A 21,226-nucleotide genomic window follows, 5' to 3' on the forward strand; every position below is an offset into this window, starting at 1 on the left:
GAAACAAAACCATTATTTTGAATTTTAGCAGCAAATAAGTTGAATACATACATGGAAGATGATATCACATATATGATACCATATTATGTTTTCTTTTATAGGTTGCTGGATTCCTGTCAGAATCATTTGTCACGTTCTATAAAGTAAAACATGGTCTAATTGCAGTACAAGGTAAATATTGGATGTAGTGTTGTTGACATGATGTTGTATATCTGCATAGTTTGACTTTTTTGTTTAACAATATATTCTTTTTTGAGAATGTTTATAGAGGATTGTCAAGATAAATCAGGGTAAAATATTGAATAGTGTGAACAAAAATTAAAGTGTTTTACTGAGGTAAATATTTGATCAAAACCAGTCTTTAACAAAAAAAATCAAAGAAAATAAAAAAAATATTGGTTAAATTTTATGGACTTCTGACATTAAGTTTTGAAGCATAGTATATCCTTCATAATGCTCAGAAAAGTTTTAAGGTTTTCAGAATTCTGTTGAATAAGTTGAGAATGCCACAGCTTAAAATATAATTTCAATTTGAATTTTTAATTAGTGATAGCAATTTCTACACATTGGTGAATTGTGCCATTTACCACATTTTGGTGTTTCCATTATACAATGGCTTAAAGTGCAAAACTAGGTTATCTTTTGAGGGCAGGAATATCCCTGTCTTATGAGTCATGAACACATATCATAACACTTAACAAAATAAAAATCTTGCTCAAATTGTTTTGGACTCCCTGCTCATAAACACATAGTTCTTTTGGTTTTTTTTTTCCTGCATTTTTAAAACACTAAAATGACTAACCATTTTTATGTAAATAATAGTCTTTGAAACATTGTACAATGCATCCTGATGTTTTTAAAAATTTGATTTAGCATAGCAAAATACTTTGTAAGTTAATTCAAATTTGTTTAACCAATTTTTATGATAATTAACAGTGATTTGATTGTAAGCGTTTCTGTCTCTGAGCCAAATTGCAATTTGTCGCATCAAATCAAACTGTTCAATTGGTCAGAAATTTTACCATACTGCGTAGAAAAACCAGTCAAATCATCACTGTTAGAAGTGCAATGTGAAAAATAAAGCAGTCTTATTCACAAACAGGAGCAATGTGAGATTGGTTTTTAATTAGATTGAAAGTAAAGTATTTTTACAATCCTATTTGATATGAATTCAACTTCATGGTTACTATTATACTGCTTATATCATCTATACATATTGATTTTAATCAGTTATTTGAAAGCTAAAGGTTAGGTGGTCCAGGGACACAGTTATCGTCCTTTGCTTTTCGTTGTCTACAAATATAGTCCCTAGTGTGGACAGTGTAAAACTTGCAAATTTTTTTCATACACTTTCAAATTTATTTCTTTATAATTATGCATAAAATAGTAAGTAGGGCGATGAAATTACATGTTAAAAAAAAATTTGGGGTAGAATTTTTAGGTAAAGTAGTGATTTGGTCAAGTTTGAAAAGGTCAAAAATTAGTATATCTTAAGCTGAATTACAGACCCCCTTAACTTAAAATTGTCCATATGATGAGTTAGAGACGATAGACTTTTCTATAATTTTGATATAATTTGTCCCAAAAGTAGTACACTACACAGTAAAAAATCTTTTTTTGGATAGAGCAGGTGCGATTTTTTTAATTTGCATTTTTTGTCTAAAAGAAATGCACTACAAAATAACTGTGCTCTCGGGCCAGGTACTGAATTGCTATAAAAATGTCCTTTTTAAAAAAAAAATTTAAGATTTTGAATCATCTCTCTTTAAATATACTTTTTTTCATGTTACAGGGATTTCTCTATCTAACTTACTCTATAGTTTTATCTAAGTATGTTTTTCGTGATGTTTTAAAGGGAGATAAGACAGTCCAATCAAAACTTCATACAAAAAATGGGGAATGATTATATCAGATTATCTCCCATGGAAACTTACTGACATTTTATTGTAACTTCACATATATTTTACTGAATAATACATTTTTCAGTTAAAATTGATGCCTTATTCTTATAAAATAGAAGACATTTTAAAAGGAATACAATGTATTACATGTAGTATGAAAACTTAATTCAGATTGCATTTCAAAATTTACTTATTGCAATAAATATGTATAGAAATTATAAGCAGCATGCTAGTAACCATGAAGTGGAACTCAAATCTAATAGGATTATAAGTTTGCTTCATACTGGTGACAATAACTGCAGCAGTTTGGTAAAATTTCTGACCAGTTGAAAAATTTGATTTGATGAAACCAATTGCAAACATGGTCATATTTTTTGTGTGTCTGAAATAGGATATCTATATTGGCACCAAAACCTGGTACTAGGTTAGTTCAACCTAACTGAGAAAAATAGTATTTATGTAATTGAAATGCTTTAATTTAGTTTTGGTATGACATTCTGAAATCTAAGGAACAAGGGGTGTGAATAATAAAGTCTTGAACAAGGTGGGGTTGGGGGAAATCGGGTATAAGTCAATTAAACTATGTAGCTGTAATTATAATCATAATGGTATATTATACAATAAAAAAATCATATACCTTTGAACCTTCTGTCATCACTTTTGAAATTCCTACTGAATTCTGAAGTACAAAAATTGAACTAAAAAAGTTCCCCCTAAAAAATCTGTTTATCTTGAATTTAGAAGTTCTGAATAAGTAGTATAAACTATCATTATGGAGAAAGTTTTCATACCCAAATCATACTTTATTTTAAACTAGTGTTCCTTATAGCTAGGTGTTAGATTGTTCCAACTTTCTCAAGAAAAAAGCATCACAATATCTATAAAAATGTTAATATGATCCAAACAATTGGATAGCTCCTTCTAGGAGTTATTGCTCTTGAAGAGGGGTTTTGTTCTAATTTTCAAGTGTATTTGCCTGTTATCTTGTAAACCTTATTAAATCAGTTGAAAATTTGAACAGTTAAACTGCTCAGCATAACAAGATATACAAAAATGTCAACATGACCAAAATGATTGTAGGACTCTTAATAGGAGTTATTGCCCTTAAATAATGACTAATTTTTAAGCTTTTGCCTTTTATCTGGAAAACTATGATAGATAGGTAGAAACTGTAAACAGCGAAAACGCTCAGCAATATATTATATATTGTATATAGGTAAGCGATTCAGGCACTTGGGACCAATTTGTTTTTTCCTTGTAGAAAACGTGTACATATACCAAAAAAAAAACATCAGTTGTTGAACTTAGTCACGTTAGTACCTTTGTATTTTGCCCAACAATTGTACACATGATTTTCAGATGGAAAGAATTTCTTTTTTTCCCTAATGTCTCCCAAAATTTTTAATAGTTGTTAAACCATATACATTTTGTTGTATTTTCTTGTGTAGGAATAATGATTTCTCCATTTTTCAACTAGTACAGTTTGCAACCTCAAACTTTTGTAATTTGAAGAATAGTTGTAAATATACTGAAGTGTGCATGTGTGCACATGAGATTTATCAATGTGTAAACTTTTAACAAGCAGTGATCCTGACCAATAATATATATTGCAGAAAGAATACAAACAATATCATGAAACAATTTCTCTTTTTTGTGTTCATTAAGGATGTTCGCTCCTCTTGTTTTTGATTTTTTGCCAGATATTTGGAATCCTCTGGTTTTATCCATGTAGTGCCATTAAAAATTTTGCCCACTAACCCCTACTTTTCTTTTCATAATTTTATTACGTATAGTTTAAAAAGCAATATTTGAAAATCCTATAAAATCCTTGTTATTTTTTCATTGTTTTTGAAAGAAAAAAAGGTGCCAATGTTAAATGTATGAAAAATCTAAAGAGAATCATTTCCCGCCAAATTTACAATGGCTTATATCTTGAAAACAAGCACACGGACCTTTCATTTTTTTCTACTTTTTTAGTTTCTTCATTTATATACTGTCAATTTATAATAGTCTTTTAAAAAGCTTGTTATTTTGAAACAGAGGAGCGAACATCCTTAAACCAGTTGTGACCTGTTTTAAATTTTGATACATCACACTTTGATCAAACGTGTCCCATATAATTTCCCACCATATTTTTTCGGATTATTACACCTGGAATTTTTCGTTAAACCATTTGAGAAACAGATTCTACCACTTTACCCAATTGATTACAAAATTTATCTAATCTCAATAGTTAAATTTTTAAAATGTTAACTGCTCTGTTAAAACTAAATTAATTTTAAAGTATGAACATTTAACTATCTGAATGAATAAGTATCATAATCAGTGAGTGGTTGGGTAGAATCTATATAAAAGGGGTGGTAGGAGGGGTGCATTCTTTCCTGGATCCTGAATATTTAATCTTTAATTCCTGGGTCCTAATAACAGTAAATGCTGAATTCCAGCGAAAATAAGGGCCCAATCCTGAATTCCTGCAAAAATAAATGCCTAATCCTTACGTCTCGAAAAAGGTGCGTCGACCCATCATATTAATATCACATGCTTGGGCATTACATGTGTTTACAGACATATGAAAAGTACTTGTATGTACAATTAACAAAATTTGGTGTAATTCCTCAAATTCCCGTATCTCTGTGCTGTAGGGTTAACTTTATAAACTAGATTTTATTAAAATTACATCTTATCATACTCCATAGCAAGGAATGTATTTGTTTTTCTTTGTACTGATGTTTCTGGCATTAAAAAGAAAACAATATTTAATTTGTGAGCTGGTCTCATATTTTTTTTTTGTTGCATTTGAATACGGAAACATATTTCTACATAATAGATGTTATTCAATAACTGCAATTAAAGTACTTGAACTCTGATCATATACAAAAGTTGGCTTCAAAGATAGCATCTAAATATTGACCTCTTGGTTGCACAGAAAATGGTAATGTCTTAATCATTTCCTTTCAATTTTCATTGCTGAAATTTCTAAATTATATTTGGTTTAAACAGATTGCAGATTTGTATTCTTAAAAATATAAAATTTTCAACATGAAAAATTAAGATTTTTTTTATAGGCATATATGATAGGAAATGTGCATGCAGAATTCAAAAATATTTTTGTCTTTATATTGGTAATACTAGCTACTCCTTTAAATGATAATTTCCTCCTCCACATCTAAGTCGTCAACTAATTCACATGATTTTATCAAGTTTGCCAAGTGCAGACGGTCGGTTAGGTGACAACAGTTTAATAACCAACCATCTAGAATGTAGATTTGGTTTTATGTTTAAACGATTTTGATGAGGATCTAAACAATAGATTTATGTTGTCTTATCTGTTGAACAAGTTATATCCATCAATATATAATGTTCGTTTCTAATGTGCTTTGGCTTTTATTTGCTCATGACAATAGTGTGAAAGTAATTTTCGTTTGAAAATTGTGTCATTGAATGTGTTTTGATTATTTATTTTGATGAAGTACCATTTCATTGATATCAGAATATTTCATCCCTCGGAGAGTTCTCAACACTTCTCTGGTTTAATGGTCTTCCATTTACATAACAGCAATCGCTCGTAATAATTTCGTAGAAAAATTTGTAACACCTATCCAAATCTTACGAGAATCTTGCATCATCTTAACTGGCAAGTTTTATTACAGTTCTGAAGAAATATTTATCAGTATAATGAAATGGGTCACAACATCTTTGTATTATCTTGAATATTGATATTCAGTATTCAAAAATGGATTCGCAATTTATTGCTATCGGCCTTTATTGTCGGCACTATCAATTAAAGTCCTAATGGAATTTGGCACTTTTATTGAGATGTCTGCATTTGTTAAATGCATGCTCATCAATTCATCATTTTTCTATTATGTTTGTAATAAAATGGACATCTCGGATTCATTAACTTGATATCTCGATTATTTGTGGCACAAATTTGTCACCTCCTTATCCAAATGACTATTATAGCTCATATTTTTGTGTGAAATGGTAAAACTATAATGTCCAGAAAATTAAATGTCTGATAGATAAATAGTTCAATTATAATGGAAGTAAGCATTAAATCTTTTTTGGAAATATTGAAAAACTATATCTTGTTTTTCGTTGACTTTAAATCCTTATTTTATCATGTAGAAATTCATCATATTCCATTTTAAAGAGTTGTTGTGATGCAGAAGTAGAATTGTTCTAATACCAAACATGATGTGAATTCTGATAAATGTTATTTAGAATTGTCCATTATAATAAAATAAATTGGCAATTATAATAAAGGAAATAAGATAAATTTTCTTAAAGAGAGTCAGTTAATCTAAAAATTGAATTAGTTAGAGCCAGCAGTATTTAAATGTGTACTCTAAATAGTGAACAGATTGTTTTTGAAATTTTTAAACTGTGTCAAATTGTACACACAATGGTTTACAAGCTGTATATGGTAAATTCAGAAATTAATTTATTATGTGAATCCTTGACACCTAGCAAAAATGCTTACAGTAATCTGATTAATGCGATTAAAAAATCATTCCTGAAAACATAAATGCAAGTTTTAATTATTGCAAACTTGATACTGTCGCATTTTAAGCATTTATATTAACATTGCAATAATTTCTGAATTTGCATTAACAAAGTCCAGTCTCTGTAGACTTGAGAAATGATATAATTTTATTAAAATATTATTTAAGAACATAACAAAGTAATTTTATATTATGTAAACGCTAGTGATAAGCAAAACAAATTAAAAGAGAAGTGGGATATATGTTTATGTGACAGCAACCTGATAAAACCAACAAAAACAGACAAAGACATCTAGAAGTCTATGTGTACATTTTAATGTGAATCATAAAACATTTAAAGTGGGGTGGAAGGACCTTTTTCGAGACGATGGGATTAGGCCTTATTTTATGGCAGAAATTCAAGGTTTACACTGATTGGGACTCAGGAAAGAATGTTTTATTTTTGGGATTCAGCCCTTATTTTTCTAGGAATTTGAGATGACACCCCCTCTTTAAATGAAGAAGTCCTTATGGCTGAAACATCTTCAATTGTGTATGTCAGTTGAAAATGCATTTTTTTTAAAACATAGGAATTGATATTTAAAAGTGAATAAATACTATTATAGTATTGTTAATTTGATCTAATAGACAAATCTGTTCTGTTGAGGTTTTATGGTATAGGAAAGAACATTTAAACTATTCTTTCTGTCAAAATTTGTTGGAATAAATCACTTAATCAATATAAAATTCTATGATAAGTATAAGTTCTGTCTGTTATAGTTATACTAATATTTTAAAGTCCTCATTAGTATCAAGTTCTCAAATCTTTAAAGTTAGGAATAGTTATCAAAGGTACCAGGCTTATAATTTTTATACGCCAGACGCACGTTTCGTCTACATAAGACTCATCAGTGATTCTTAGATCAAAATAGTTGAAAAGCCAAACAAGTATAAAGTTGAAGAGCATTGAGGACCCAATATTCCAAAAAGTTGTGCCAAATACAGCCAAGGTAATCTATGCCTGGGATAAGAAAATCCTTAGTACTTTGAATAATTTTACTTTTGCAAACAGTTAATGTATAAAAAAAATACCATATAATTGATATTCATGTCAACACCGAAGTGCTGACTACTGGGCTGGTGATACCCTCGGGGACGAAACGTCCACCAGCAGTGGCATCGACCCAGGCTTATAATTTTTATATGCCAGACGCGCGTTTCGTCTACATAAGACTCATCAGTGACACTTAGATCAAAATAGTAAATCTTACTTAAAACTAAAGTTTAAGTGAGAGATTGACAGTGGAATCTATGTCACATTATTATTCATGATGATTAATCATACTTTATCTTAAGACTTTGTTAAGCTGAGTTGCTCTGACTTTATGTTTGATTGTAGATAAAAGAGAACTAATCTTTGATGAGTCAATAGGTGTAGTTACACAGTTTATAAAGTTATGTCCTGATCCATCCCTACTGGGTGATAGACTCTTAGATGCTGTTACATCATTGTCAGTGGATCAAGACTTAATGTCACCAAAAGGTTAGTTCATCTCATACATCTCATTTAACATGTTTAATCTCATTTCTCTCATTAATCTCTTTTATCTCATTTGATCTTATTTGAATTCAGTGGTGAAGACCCACTATCTTAGATTTTTTTTAGTTTTAATTTTAACAAAAGCAGAGATAAATGTGCACTTAATTTATTGAAAAAATTTAATAGCCCAAATTCATTTTGGAACTAGTTTCTGGCATCAAATTGCCACATTTAGAATAAAGGAATGTTAACTATTGATGTTGCTCAATTCTTATCTGTTTTTTTGTTTAACTTGAAATTATAATGCTACCTAATTATTTCACATTGTTAAGTAATAAATATCTTGATTTTTCACCACTCTTTAAGTTTACCAAAAATTTTTAGGTGGCAAAATGAAGATTTCAGAGGTTGTTTTAGTTGATTTATTGTCTACTTTTAGTGCTAGCCATGCAGACAGACTTGTTAATATTAGCTCACTCCTGTCACACAGTGGCATGTAATATGGAAGGTATATCTAATGTTTTACGAGCAGCGAGAGCTATGACATCTTGTTTACAGTCAACACAACAGTTCTCCCTCATGGTAAGAAATGTATAGATTGTTTTCAGAAAATCACAGCTTATGAACTAAGGTTTCAACTCGTCTCCCTCAGACAAAGTTGATCTGAGATGGATTTTGATATTATTTTTAGGTATTTTTTTATGATATAGCTCTTCAACTGTCGTTTCTTATACATTCTCAGCTTTCAAATATTCAGCTTTGAGGGTTCTTGTTGAAGGTGTATTTAGTGCTGTCATTTTATTTATGTTGATTAGAGAAAACATAAGTCATGTCTGATAATTGGGTAACAATACCACACTCCAATCATAATAATGAAAATGAGATCTTTCTAAAGAGTAGAGGATATCTGTTTTCTTCGTCATACATGTATCAGTGAATTATCTTAAAGCACAGTAAGGATATACCATTTGTTCAGATAAGTAGTTTGTGGAATTTCAGCATGTGCATTAACTTTGTGAAAATATGTGATATGATATGATGGTCAAAAAAACTTTACCCAAAAAACAAAATGGTGAGAAATTGTATATGTACAGATCGTTGGTTTAAATTTGCATGCAAACTAGGTTTAAATGGCAAGACTTCTATTTGTACTCTTCCATGAAAGTGTGTGCATGTTATTCTTTTATGATGTATTTTAAAAATGGGTAATTATGGTTGCAAACTCCATTGGAAATTTGAATTGAGATTATGACCATATCTTGAGGGAAAGAATTTTTTTTGGGGGAAAAAAGGGGGGTAAAAAGAAATTGTGTGGGGTACATTTTTTTTTTGGTGGGGGGAGGGGGGGTTCAATTCACAACAGCAAAGTGTATTGCACAATAGCAAAAAATTGAATATAAATTCAAATCATATAACCAATTCTAAGTTCTTTGACTACAGTTATTCTGTGTCAGAAACCTATTATGTGTCAAATATTTAATTACAATCCAAATTCAGACCTGTATTAAGCGCGAATATTGTGTCTATTTTTGCCCCAACTGTTCAGGGTTATATACCCAACAAAACAGAGCTGAGTTTAAAAGGAAGGCTTTCGATAGTAAGTCGGCTATTATAATGACTGTCTCAAAGCAAAACTTCCAATAGTGTTTTATAAATATGAATTCTTGAGTTTAAAATTTTGACCATTTTTGGACTGATTGCACATTATATCATGTGTATACTAAGCTTTTTAAATGTTTTTCAGGTGCAATTACTGACAGGTATTGGAAGATTTGGTGAAATGACCTACATATTTGATAGTATAAAACAGAATGAGCGGTTTGAGCTGTTACTGAAGAAGGGAATAGACAGGGTAAGTTTTACAATTTCAAATCTCTTTTATTGTCTGCTTTTCACCTATATATGGGAGCAATTAGTTCCTATATTGTATATACTTGAGGTCATGCATAAAACTTTACTTGAAAGTAATGCAAAAATACTTGTCCTCAAAATTTGCAATAGTTTCACTTTTTTCATGAGTTCAGAGAAATTGTAAATTATTTATTTTTTCTATTTGTGGTATCATACTTTTCACATACAAATATTGGAAGGGGAGGAATGATGGTATCGATAAATATTGATTTTGATAAAGTATTGAATTTCTTGGTTTTTTCCAAAAATTCCATGAAAAAGATACCAAATGAATATTTTGAAGAAAAAAAACATGATTAAGAATGTGTCAACACCACTACTCTAAAGATGTGAACATGAACTTGTCATTGTGACCTACATAATATGCATGAGTGACTCTAATAAAGTAAATATATTATATCTGAACAGGAGAAACGTCCAAGATCTGCTGCATATATTTTACATGTTGGCAACTTTTTAATCTTCAATGCAAGGGTAGGAGTATAAAATACTTGATTTGTGAATACATCATAGTTAGTATCGTAAAGTTTACTTTGGTTTTATATTTTACATGATTCTACTCAATGGATGGTTTTGCTTTAAGGATATTGGTATTTGCTTCATTCAGTATTGCTTTCTTTGACACAGTTGTAAGAGTGAATGAGGCTGATTTGTTTGAAGTGATTATGATTAAACATTAGTTTTAAGTAGTTTTGTTTTTTTCTGAAAAAAATATTTTATCAAATGAAAAATTTTCTCAAATACTTTAAGGAATTATTACATCATTTGATTCTATGCAATATTTTTTTTTCACAGGAGGATAGTTTAAAGCTAGCTATTTTGGATTATCTAAAACGTTACCATCCAAAGGACAAAGAAACTTATGACATGGTGGCTCATAATTTTATGTTACATAGACAAATAGCTCAGACTTTAGAAACAAGAGCATACAGTACACTAGATGGACTAAAGGGCAAAACATTAGGTATTTTTATAGAGATTACAAAACCTGTGAAGACCTTGGAAGTCCCCTGCCCCTTTTCTTGAGGTTTCCTATGAAAACTTTTTCCAGCATCATTTTTATTATTATATTTGCATGCATTTGTTATAATTGATATAATGTTTATCAATTTATAAATATGTGAATTTTTTTATTTTGTTGAATAAGTCAAATAAACATTCCTAATAACTGAAGGTAACTTTGGCTACTGAATGAAATTTTTTTTACTATTAAATTTAAAATAAACATTTTATTTAAAAACTCTTGCTGGCATTGTGGTCAAAGTAGTTCATCTACAGTGAGCATTAGCCTATAAACACTGAGTTTGTGAGTTCATACCCTGCTTGTGGCAAGGTGCGTTTAACTCAGATCTAAAATGACTAGGATTGCCAGTTTTCCCTGCCTAACTTTGATGGTTCTCTTGGACATTATGTCTGTTCTACCAATAAAAACAGGCAGCCATGATATAGTCGAATGTGCTGACAATGGATTTAAACACTAGCAATCAACTCAATCAGTTTATTCTCCCTGAAAGAAGACATATTTTTTTTGCTATATTTGATGTTAGTAACTATTTGGTAGTGTATTAACTGGTTTAAAAGCTCATATTTAGGAGACATACACTGTGTTCTCACTATAATTTTTTTGAAAGATGTGGGATGGATTTAAAGCACTATGGTCATGAATTTTGACTTTATTTAGAGGAATAGGAATATCTTTTAAAGGAGCTGGCTCTATATTAATGCATGGGGCTGAATTTGAATAATTCCTCCAGGCAAAACACTTCATACAAGGAAATACAACATATAGCATCATACTTATTTTTATACGCCTGTTTACCGGACGTATTATGGTATACCGTTGTCCGTCTGTCTGTCCTTCTCTTGTCAACATGTCAGACAATAGCTCAATAACTCTTTAAACAATTCGCATGAAACTTTGGTGAATTGTTTATATCTATTGACATGAGCTCCCTTTCGTTTTTAATTAATTTAAGATTTTAAGTTTCCCAGTTTTGGTTATTTTTTCATTAAAAAAGGGGGATTTTCCAGTTTTTGGACAATAACTCAAAAACACTTTCACCAATTTACAAGAAACTTTGGTAAATTGGTGAAAGTGTATTGTGATGATCTCCCTTTTTGAATTTTATAAATTTTAGATTTTACATTTCCGAGTTATGGGGTTTTATTCATTAAAAAAAGGGGGATTTTCCAGTTTTCGGACAATTACTCAAAAATGCTTTTAGCAGTTTTCATGAAACTTTGTTGAATAGTTTATATCTATTGACTTAAGCTCCCTTTTGATTTTTATAAATTTTAGATTTTACGTTTCGGAGTTATGTGATTTTATTCATAAAAAAGGGGGGATTTTCCAAAATTTTCCAGTTTTCGTACAATGCTTTGAGCAGTTATCATGAAACTTTGGTGACTGTTTTGTATATTTCAAGATAACCTCCCTTTAGTTTTTCATGAAATTCTAATATGACATTGAGAAGTTATTGAACTTTATTCTTTGAAAAAGTGACAGGCGTATCATGCGCTCATGGAGCAGCTGTTTATTTCCTCTCCCTCTGGACAATTCAAAATTTTAAATCTTTCAAGATTGATTATGACTTTCCAAAATAAACAATGGTATTCTTGCTATTTAAAAGTCTGTTTTTAATTATGTCTCTATAATCTTTTGTGTTATATCATACATGGTTTTTCCAAAAGTTTATGAACGGAAAAAGTGAAACACATTCCATTTGTATGTAATATTTCTCTAGTATAATTTTTCTCTAACTAGAAGTTTTCTATTCTTAGAGAATACACCAGATGTACAAACAACGTTACAGAACATCATCCAGTATTTTACAGACGCAGCTGAAAGTTACTTTAAGGTAGGCTATTGAGATTTACCTGCAGAAAAGATGTATTTTCTATGACCAATTCATACATCTGATAAGTAAGGAATGTTTAAACAAGATCAGTATTTCACAGTCTTAAAAGTTCAACCTTCTTTTGATATTAAGGTGTTTGCCTGTCCCAAGTCAGGAACTATGTAAGTGTTTGTCTTTTGTCATATCTTTGTGTGATTTTCTTCCATTTTGGGGGTTTACTGTTGCCAGCAGATCTTTAATAGGATATTCTTGCTTTTGTATATTTTCCAGTTGCTGTCTCAATATTTACCCATCATTTCCTTTTATTAATTTACCTTCAACAACACAAATAAACAAGTTTTGGGCATTTCTGTTGTAAATAAAAGATTTATTTGTTTCAAGTTTCTTAATTTTCAGTTTACTTATTTTTATTGAATAAGCATTCTTATATTTTTATTGAATAAGCATTCTTTTATTTTTATTGAATAAGCATTCTTCTATTTTTATTGAATAAGCATTCTTTTATTTTTATTGAATAAGCATTCTTCTATTTTTATTGAATAAGCATTCTTTTATTTTTATTGAATAAGCATTCTTCTATTTTTATTGAATAATAGAATTGAGAATGAAAATGGGGAATGTGTCAAAGGGACAACAACCCGACCAAAGAGCAGAAAACAGCTGAAGGTAAACAATGGGTCTTCAATACAGTGAGAAAATACCGAACCCGGATGAGGGTTTCAGCTGGCCACTAAACAAAAATGTGTATGGACGTCACACTAAACTCCAAAACATATAAATGAACTAAAATTAACAAACATACAAGACTAACAAAGGCCAGAGGCTCCTGACTTGGGACAGGCGCAAAAATGCATTCTTATATTTTATTGAATAAGCATTCCTCTTTTCATGAAAGTATGTATTTACATTTATATTCTCAGGAGAAATGTGTTCGACATGCTCAGAAGTGTGTTAGACAAGCAAGACTGGTAGCCTTACAGTTACATTATCTTCCAGCAGGAAACCAGTTACTCCATTTAAGTGATGAAGAAGCAGATGATGTTATTTGTCAACATCCTAAATTCTTAGAGGTATCTAAGCAGCATTTATGATTCTGTTTACAGGTTTACAACCAAATTCATACTAAAAATATTAACAAATCTTCTTGCAATTGTTAGAATTGACCACTTTGGGAAGACTGTAAGGTTATAAAGTTTGGCATAATTTAACTCGTATCTTTTTTATTTAATAAAATTTAGGTTATGATCAATTTAAATATTATTTGTTTAACCTGAAAATTGTGTACTTGTTCTCTTTTATTCTTGTCACGGCAATATAGCCTTTTTGTGCTCAGGCAGTATAAAGCAAACACCAATCAATCAATCTTTTACACTTGCAACATTTACATTTACTGCAGCTTTTCTCAAGCAGTTAGATAAGATTTTTGTCAATTGAACAGTTTTGTTTTATGATACAACTTTTGATTTAGTAAAAGATTATTCAGGAATTGACACATAGAAAGAGAGAAACACACTTTTAACTGATTTTTGGCTTATGTTTTGTATCATGAGGATAAATGATGTCCTCGCCTTTAACAAATTGTTATTGCTCTGTGATGCTATTTCAGGCATTGATACTAAGTCAAAGTTATGGAAGAAGAAGTTGTTGGTCCGATGCATTATGCCACAATGTTATTATGAATGGGGACTTCAGATATCTAAAAGATTTTAAACAACATCTTAAACTTTCACCAACACAGATTAAAGAGGCTGCTGAAAGGTAAGGGTAAAGGTTTGTCTTGCATGTTCAAATAAAGAGATGCAACCTGTGATGACATATATGATATATTTATATCATCCTCTGCTAGGAGTAGGTAATAAGAAATATCATTCAAACTACATATTTTTTACTGCTTAGAATTAAAAAATACATGTACTTTAAATTCAGAAATTTTTGCTAGCATTTTCTTTTTTTGCGGTTGTTGAACAAAAGACACAAATGTGAGATTCATTATTGCGATTTCAGGAAATTCTGCATGCAAATAATTCTATCGAAATTTAAAATGCAAGTCTTTATTTTTGCAAAAACCTATCCCATCACAATAATTAAAACATTGCAAACATTTTTGAATTTACCTTGATTAGAATTCAATGTAGAATTTGTCATTTCTGGTAGTTTCTTCTATTTTTCTGTCCATTGAAAGAAAGAGTGATTGTTAACTTTTGTTCAAATGATAGAAAGTATTGAGTATTTTTGAACAAATAAAGAATGTATGTCTGTTGAATATTGTAAAGTATATTCTGGATGCTATCAAAGATACATGTAAAGGATCTTTATTTAATAATGGCTTTTTTTGTTTTGATACTGACTTTATCAGCAAGAATATCAAGTGACCCCTCTAGGGGGAGCTGATATTCTAGCTGATGAAGTCAGTTTCATTAATAAATGTTGCTGATGAACATGAAAAATGTGATGTGGCTGAATATTTTCTTTCCGGAATCTAAAAATATATTAGACAGATCAATCAAAGGAAAATGTACAATTTTATGAAAATCATCTAGATCTACCCTGTTGTCCATCCTCAGTCAGGTGTTTCATCCATGTTAGATTTGATTTTAAACCATTTGGTGTAACTAATATGGCAAAATGCCTTAAAAGATTAGAAATGTAAAACACATAATTGAATAACATCCAAAGTGTCTTAATAGATAAATAACAAAACATGATGACCTACTATAGATATATAATTAGTAATGATGATTTCTTTTTCAGATACCAACATACACCAAACAAGACTAATTCATCCTTGAATAATTTGAAAAAGTTACTAACATTTTGTAAAGACATTAAACTACAGTACAGTTTAGCAGTAGAATTTAGCCTAAAAGACATTGTTACAACTCTGGAGAATGGTGATTCTGGTGCTTATATCAAAGACATTATAGCCAACAAAACTTAAATCACCCTCAATGAAATGATATACATATTTCGATAAAAGAACAAAGTCATTTTTTCAGTATTAATATAAATGAGTTATAAGTAAAATTATTGCACAGGCAGATCTTATGGATTTGTACAAAACAACAAATTCTAGTGTCAAAGCTGTGTGCCTTGAGATATTTTAATTCAAGCATTCAACATTTTATGCTGAGAATGAAATCATATGTAAAGGGCCATTGATGAAGGTGCTGTAATGTAATTTTAGAACGTGACAGGAAGTTTAACTTAATACTGCACAGTAAATTCAGAATTTTTTGCATGCATTTTTTATTGCGATTTTTTGACAATACACAACATAGCTTGAATAATTATTGTGATATCATGAAATCTTATATACAAATATTGCAATTAAAATCTATGCAAGTTTTTGTTCTTGTGAAACTTATCCTGTCACAACGAAGTAATAAAAAAATCACAAAAATTGCAGAATTTACAGTTATTAATAATCTACATGTGTCCTAAGAGAAGTTTAGTTGACTTACACTCCATGACCTATATTCAAAGTTTAACAAGGTATAAAAGTTACTTTGGTGTTAATATGTCTTATCAGAGAAAGTATGGACTATTATACAGACCTAGATGTCTTTAAATGTTGTGTTGTTATGTTCCTGCTTCAGGGCTGTTTCAGAAATAAAAGTATTTGGTGGAGGAAGGGACAGAAATGCACTTTTTTTATGCTGCCTTGCATCAAATTTTAATTGGTAAATTCCTTAAATTATTCAGGCTGTCATTCTTTAATAATCACTTCATGTCTTATTTTTAAAAGACGTGCCTTCCAACCAACCCTACCTCTTGCCCCATATAATCGATTGTGGAACAGCCCTTGTTAACATTTTACTTATACTTCATCTCTTCTTTTATTCATATTTAAAAGTAAACTACAGATTTTATGTTAACGTATAGTGTATCAGTAGTCTAACATCATTTATAATACATGCATAGAAAAGTGGTTTCAAGTGTTTCCATAAATGTATATGAATTCAAAAGAAGAGGACCAATATTTATAGTTTCATTCTTTCTTGGTTGTAAGAATTTGTGCAATACAAGTTATTTTTGTTATTTTTATTAATAAAAAAACATTGAAAGCATGCATTTTATTATTACAAAATTCATATATTATTTGCATTTAGACATGTTATCATTACACAGATAATGCATAGTACACTAAGAGAAATCAATGTTTTATGATTGGTGGTCGATGCCACTGCTGGTGGAGTTTTTATTCCCCGAGGGTATCACCAGCCCAGTAGTCAGCACTTCTGTGTTGACATGAATTATCATTGATATGGTCATAATTATAAATTAACTGTTTACAAAACTTTACATTTTTGAAATACTAAGGCTTTTCTACCTCAGGTAAAGATTACCTTAGCATTATTTGGCAAAACATTTAGGAATTTTTGGTCCTCAATGCTCTTCAACTTCATACTTTATTTGGCCTTTTTACCTATTTTTTATTCGAGCGTCACTGATGAGTCTTTTGTAGATGAAACGTGATCTGGCGCAAATACAAAATTTCAATCCTAGTATCTTTGTATCTTTCATCATTGCATTTTCTTACATTTTCATGAATTTAACAATTTTCTGTGATGACATGATGCTCATAAGTAGTAGTTTGTACATCAATCATACTCAAATGATTTCAGATATACCTAAATGAGGTGGTTTTAAAAAAAAGCTTTTTCTGGTCCCCTGGAAATTGACATGATATTATTGATATGTTGATATAATCTGAACACCCAAATGCAGATATGACAGTTGTGATGTTAACAAATAAATGTGGTATGAATGCCAAAGAGACATAGTACCACCCACAATTTACGAAAAACAAATGATACATACATGAACCAATGACAACCACCGAACTACATGCTCCTGACTTGGGACAGGCACATAAAGAATGTGGCGGGGTTAAAAATGTTTGTGAGCTCTCAACCCTTCCGTAACCTGGGACAGTGGTGTAACAGCACAATATAAAAACAAACTGTTAAAATCAGTTGCAATTGGCTTAACTCAAAAGATAGGTGTGAGGCACAAACATAACGAACATAAAAACAATAGACACAAAGCACCGAAGTAAGAGTACTCCCCGGTACTCAAAGTTAGTTCAAAGCCAATTACAACTAATTAATAAATCACATTCTCCCAGACTTAAGTATCAATCAACAGATTTAGCTTGACCTTGTGCAACCAGTAAACAGTATCAACAGGATGTAGTACATATATAGCAATATATATTAAGTTATGTTTTACTTTTTCAAAAAACTAAAAAAAATCAATGTTAGTACCGAAAAATGAAAAACGAAAAAAGCATGGAATCTTTGGCGAATTTTTACAACCCTTGATTTGATGCCACTGTTGGTGGATGTTTCATCTCCAAAGGTGTTCCTAGCCCAGTAGCCACCAATCCTGGGCTAACATGAAACAATAATTAATTCTTCTTAGATTAACTGGTCATAAAACTAAAAAATCATCCAAAATATTAAGATTTTTTTAACAACAGGCATGGATGGCCTTAGCTGAATATGATACTACGTTTTTTAATTTTAGGTTTTTTACTTCTAATTGATTTGACCTTCAATTTTTTTATTGGAGCATCACTGAGTCGTGTGTAGGTGAAATACCGTTTTGGCGTACAAAATATAAGCCAGGTAACTTTTGATGTGTTTATTCCATCATATGTTTAGCAATAGCCTCATAAAAAGATATTTTACTCACTTGACTCCAGATATCTCACAGAGCTCATAACTAGATATTATTGAAAAAAAACTCAAATGAGGCGATATTTGCATACCTTCTGAATGATCAAGGTTAAAATATCTTTAAAAAGTATTATTCTAAGAATGTAATGCTATATGTACGAGTATTCTTTGTACAAGTTAAAAGTGAATTTGAGCTCAGGTGGCCATGGCATAAGGTGTTTCTGAAGTCTTCTTTTCTGTCCTTCTGTATTTCTGAAATCAAACAATTGTCCAGCCTTTTTTTGTAATACAAGCAGATCCGCGGCAGATTTTTGATTCATTAGTGTATAATGATGATTGAAAGGTCGAGCTTGTTTCATTTCAAGTGACCAACTTATGAGGGTATTATAGCTTACTTTTCGCGATGAGGTAGCAGGCTGGGGCATATGTGTTCATACCAACATATCCAGGTGGTTCGAATCATAATTTGTCGAACACGATTATACAAAACGCATGTAATTCATAACCAAGAATATTTAAAATCAGAGTATTATAAGATATTTTTAAGTAAAGCACAATAAAAAAGAGCAAGTTTATGCAAAACACAGAATAATACTCAGCAGTACATGACACAAACTATAGTTCAATACACTACTGTGTATCTCATAAAGGAATATCTTCCCTAGGAATAGATTACCTTAGCTGTATTTGGCAAAACCTTGCAGAATTGTGGATCCTCAATGCTCTTCAGCTTCGTACTTTATTTGGCCTTTTTAATTTGTTTTTATTCAAGCGTCTGCAGTACAAAATTCGAATCCTGGTACCTATGACAAGATCATATATAACAGTAAAATACAAATATATAACAATCTATCGCACACAACACAGTCTAATACTAAATGATAAACAAATCAGTTTCAATACCAATTTAAAACACATACAACAGGGTTCAATTCTAAACGGTAAACTAATCAAGTTCAACCAAACTCTTTGGTCGGGTTGTTGTCTCTTTGACGCATTCCCCGTTTCCATTTCAATTTTATCAATGATAGTATAAAATACGTACAACACAGTTCAATACTAAATTATAAACAATTAGGTTCAATACTAAAATAAAACACATGCAACACAATTCAATACTGAACGGTACACATATCAGGTTCATTGTCATTTAAAATCACATGCAACACCGGTCAATACTAAAGGAGAAACCTATGGTGATTGGAACACATGAATAAAGTGCTTTTTCAGTTGCCTTAATTGTTCAAGTTATACAATCTCTTTTGAACACATACAATACAGTTCAATACTAAATGTTGAACAAATCAGGTGCAATACCAGTATGAAACACTTATAACACAGTTACTCAACAGTACACACATCAGGTTCAAAACCAGTATAAAACACATACAGCATAGTTAAATACTAAAATATGAACTAATCAGGTTAAATACTAGTATAAAACATATACAACGCAGTTTAATACTAAAAAGAACACAAATCAGGTCCAACAATGCAGTATAGTTTCATGTTTTCTGTGGTGTAGGCATACCATATATGAGTAACTATATATTTCAAAATACTATATTATCCTTTTTTCATAGATTGAATTATTAACAACAGATTAAGTTAAGTCTGCTTCACATCTTGACTTACATCTTGACTGAGGGTAGGTTAGACTTTAGTTTTCTATGTTGTGTCATCTGTACTATTATTTGTCTGTTTGTCTTTTTATTTTTGGCCATGGCGTTGTCAGTTTGTTTTCGATCTATGAGTTTGAATGTCCCTCTGGTATCTTTCGTCCCTCTTTGAGAACAAAACCTTTCGACAAAAGAGGTGATTTCGGCTTCCCAATTGTGAACTTTCTATTTCTATGTAACAAAAAGTAAAATAACAAAAATACCGAACTCCAAGGAAAATTTAAACCGAAAGTCCTTTATCAAATGGCAAAATTAAAAGCTCAAACACATCAAACGAATGGAAAACAACGGCAACATTCCAGCAGCGCCTGCATATGGAGGTATCTCCCAGTTGGTACGATATTCCAGGGCTTGAATTTCCTATCTTGACCTCCTTGATAGAGGTTTGCTGCTCACAAGGAAGCTATTAAACCAAAAGTTCCAAGTGGTGAAGTTGAAATCATTCCTTCGACACTTACGGACGCCTTTCGGACGCCATTACGAGTTGGTTGATCGTTATGGAATATCTGTGTCACAGATGATGACGGATATGTTCCAATTGTCGTAACTACAATCCCGTCCTCTTTTCCCTGAATGTGACCTACCGAATTAGACTTGGTCCATTTCGTTTTTGCCATTGCAATGTCAGTTTATTTTTTTCGACTTAGAAGTTTAAATTTCCCTTTGGTATCTTTCGTCTATCTTTTAAGAAGCTGAATGTTAAAAGAAAATGTTTATATTATAATGTGAAGGACAAATGTGTTTGTAAAGTCAGCATTCCTTGGTCTTTTTATCAAAGTGTTCAATTATTTGTGCACTTAAGATTCTGATAACTGCCACTTCATCCCAATTTCGAAATAGATCAAATTTAAAGGAGCTTAGGTTTTATCTTTAAAATACTGATCTCTACAAAAATGTCTTATTGTGTGTGAATTTTGATATACTACTAAACCGTTTGAATTATACAAAGACTACATAGTAGATATAAAATGTAATTCAAGCACAAATAGACTCAGGAGATTATTGATGACGGCTATAAATATTGAGTTGTATCATTTTGTTATATCAAAATATGACAAATGAATTAAGCTTGTAAAGATTTAAGAAGTCCTCAATCCAGCTTTTAACTATGATCCAAATCATTTCTTTGAAGTGTATGAAAATATAAATGCCTAAATCTGATTAAATAATTT

General features: G+C 30.7%; 1 protein-coding gene across 1 annotated transcript in view; it reads left to right on the forward strand.

The window, feature by feature from the left end:
• The window catches only part of LOC127733520 (spatacsin-like), a 75,704-nt gene extending 58,943 nt beyond the window's left edge, over window positions 1-16,761 (forward strand). The window contains exons 37-45 of the mRNA XM_052242872.1: window positions 102-171; window positions 7,785-7,928; window positions 8,365-8,507; window positions 9,670-9,777; window positions 10,632-10,800; window positions 12,618-12,694; window positions 13,615-13,764; window positions 14,301-14,452; window positions 15,446-16,761. Coding sequence (XP_052098832.1) covers window positions 102-171; window positions 7,785-7,928; window positions 8,365-8,507; window positions 9,670-9,777; window positions 10,632-10,800; window positions 12,618-12,694; window positions 13,615-13,764; window positions 14,301-14,452; window positions 15,446-15,632 — 1,200 coding nt within the window. The 3' untranslated portion in view covers window positions 15,633-16,761. The remainder of the gene's footprint in view (window positions 1-101; window positions 172-7,784; window positions 7,929-8,364; window positions 8,508-9,669; window positions 9,778-10,631; window positions 10,801-12,617; window positions 12,695-13,614; window positions 13,765-14,300; window positions 14,453-15,445) is intronic.
• The last annotated feature ends 4,465 nt before the right edge of the window (window positions 16,762-21,226 follow it).

Source organism: Mytilus californianus, unplaced genomic scaffold, assembly GCF_021869535.1.
Source record: "Mytilus californianus isolate M0D057914Y unplaced genomic scaffold, xbMytCali1.0.p SCAF_3, whole genome shotgun sequence".
In the NCBI taxonomy this organism is placed as follows: Eukaryota; Metazoa; Mollusca; class Bivalvia; order Mytilida; family Mytilidae; genus Mytilus; species Mytilus californianus.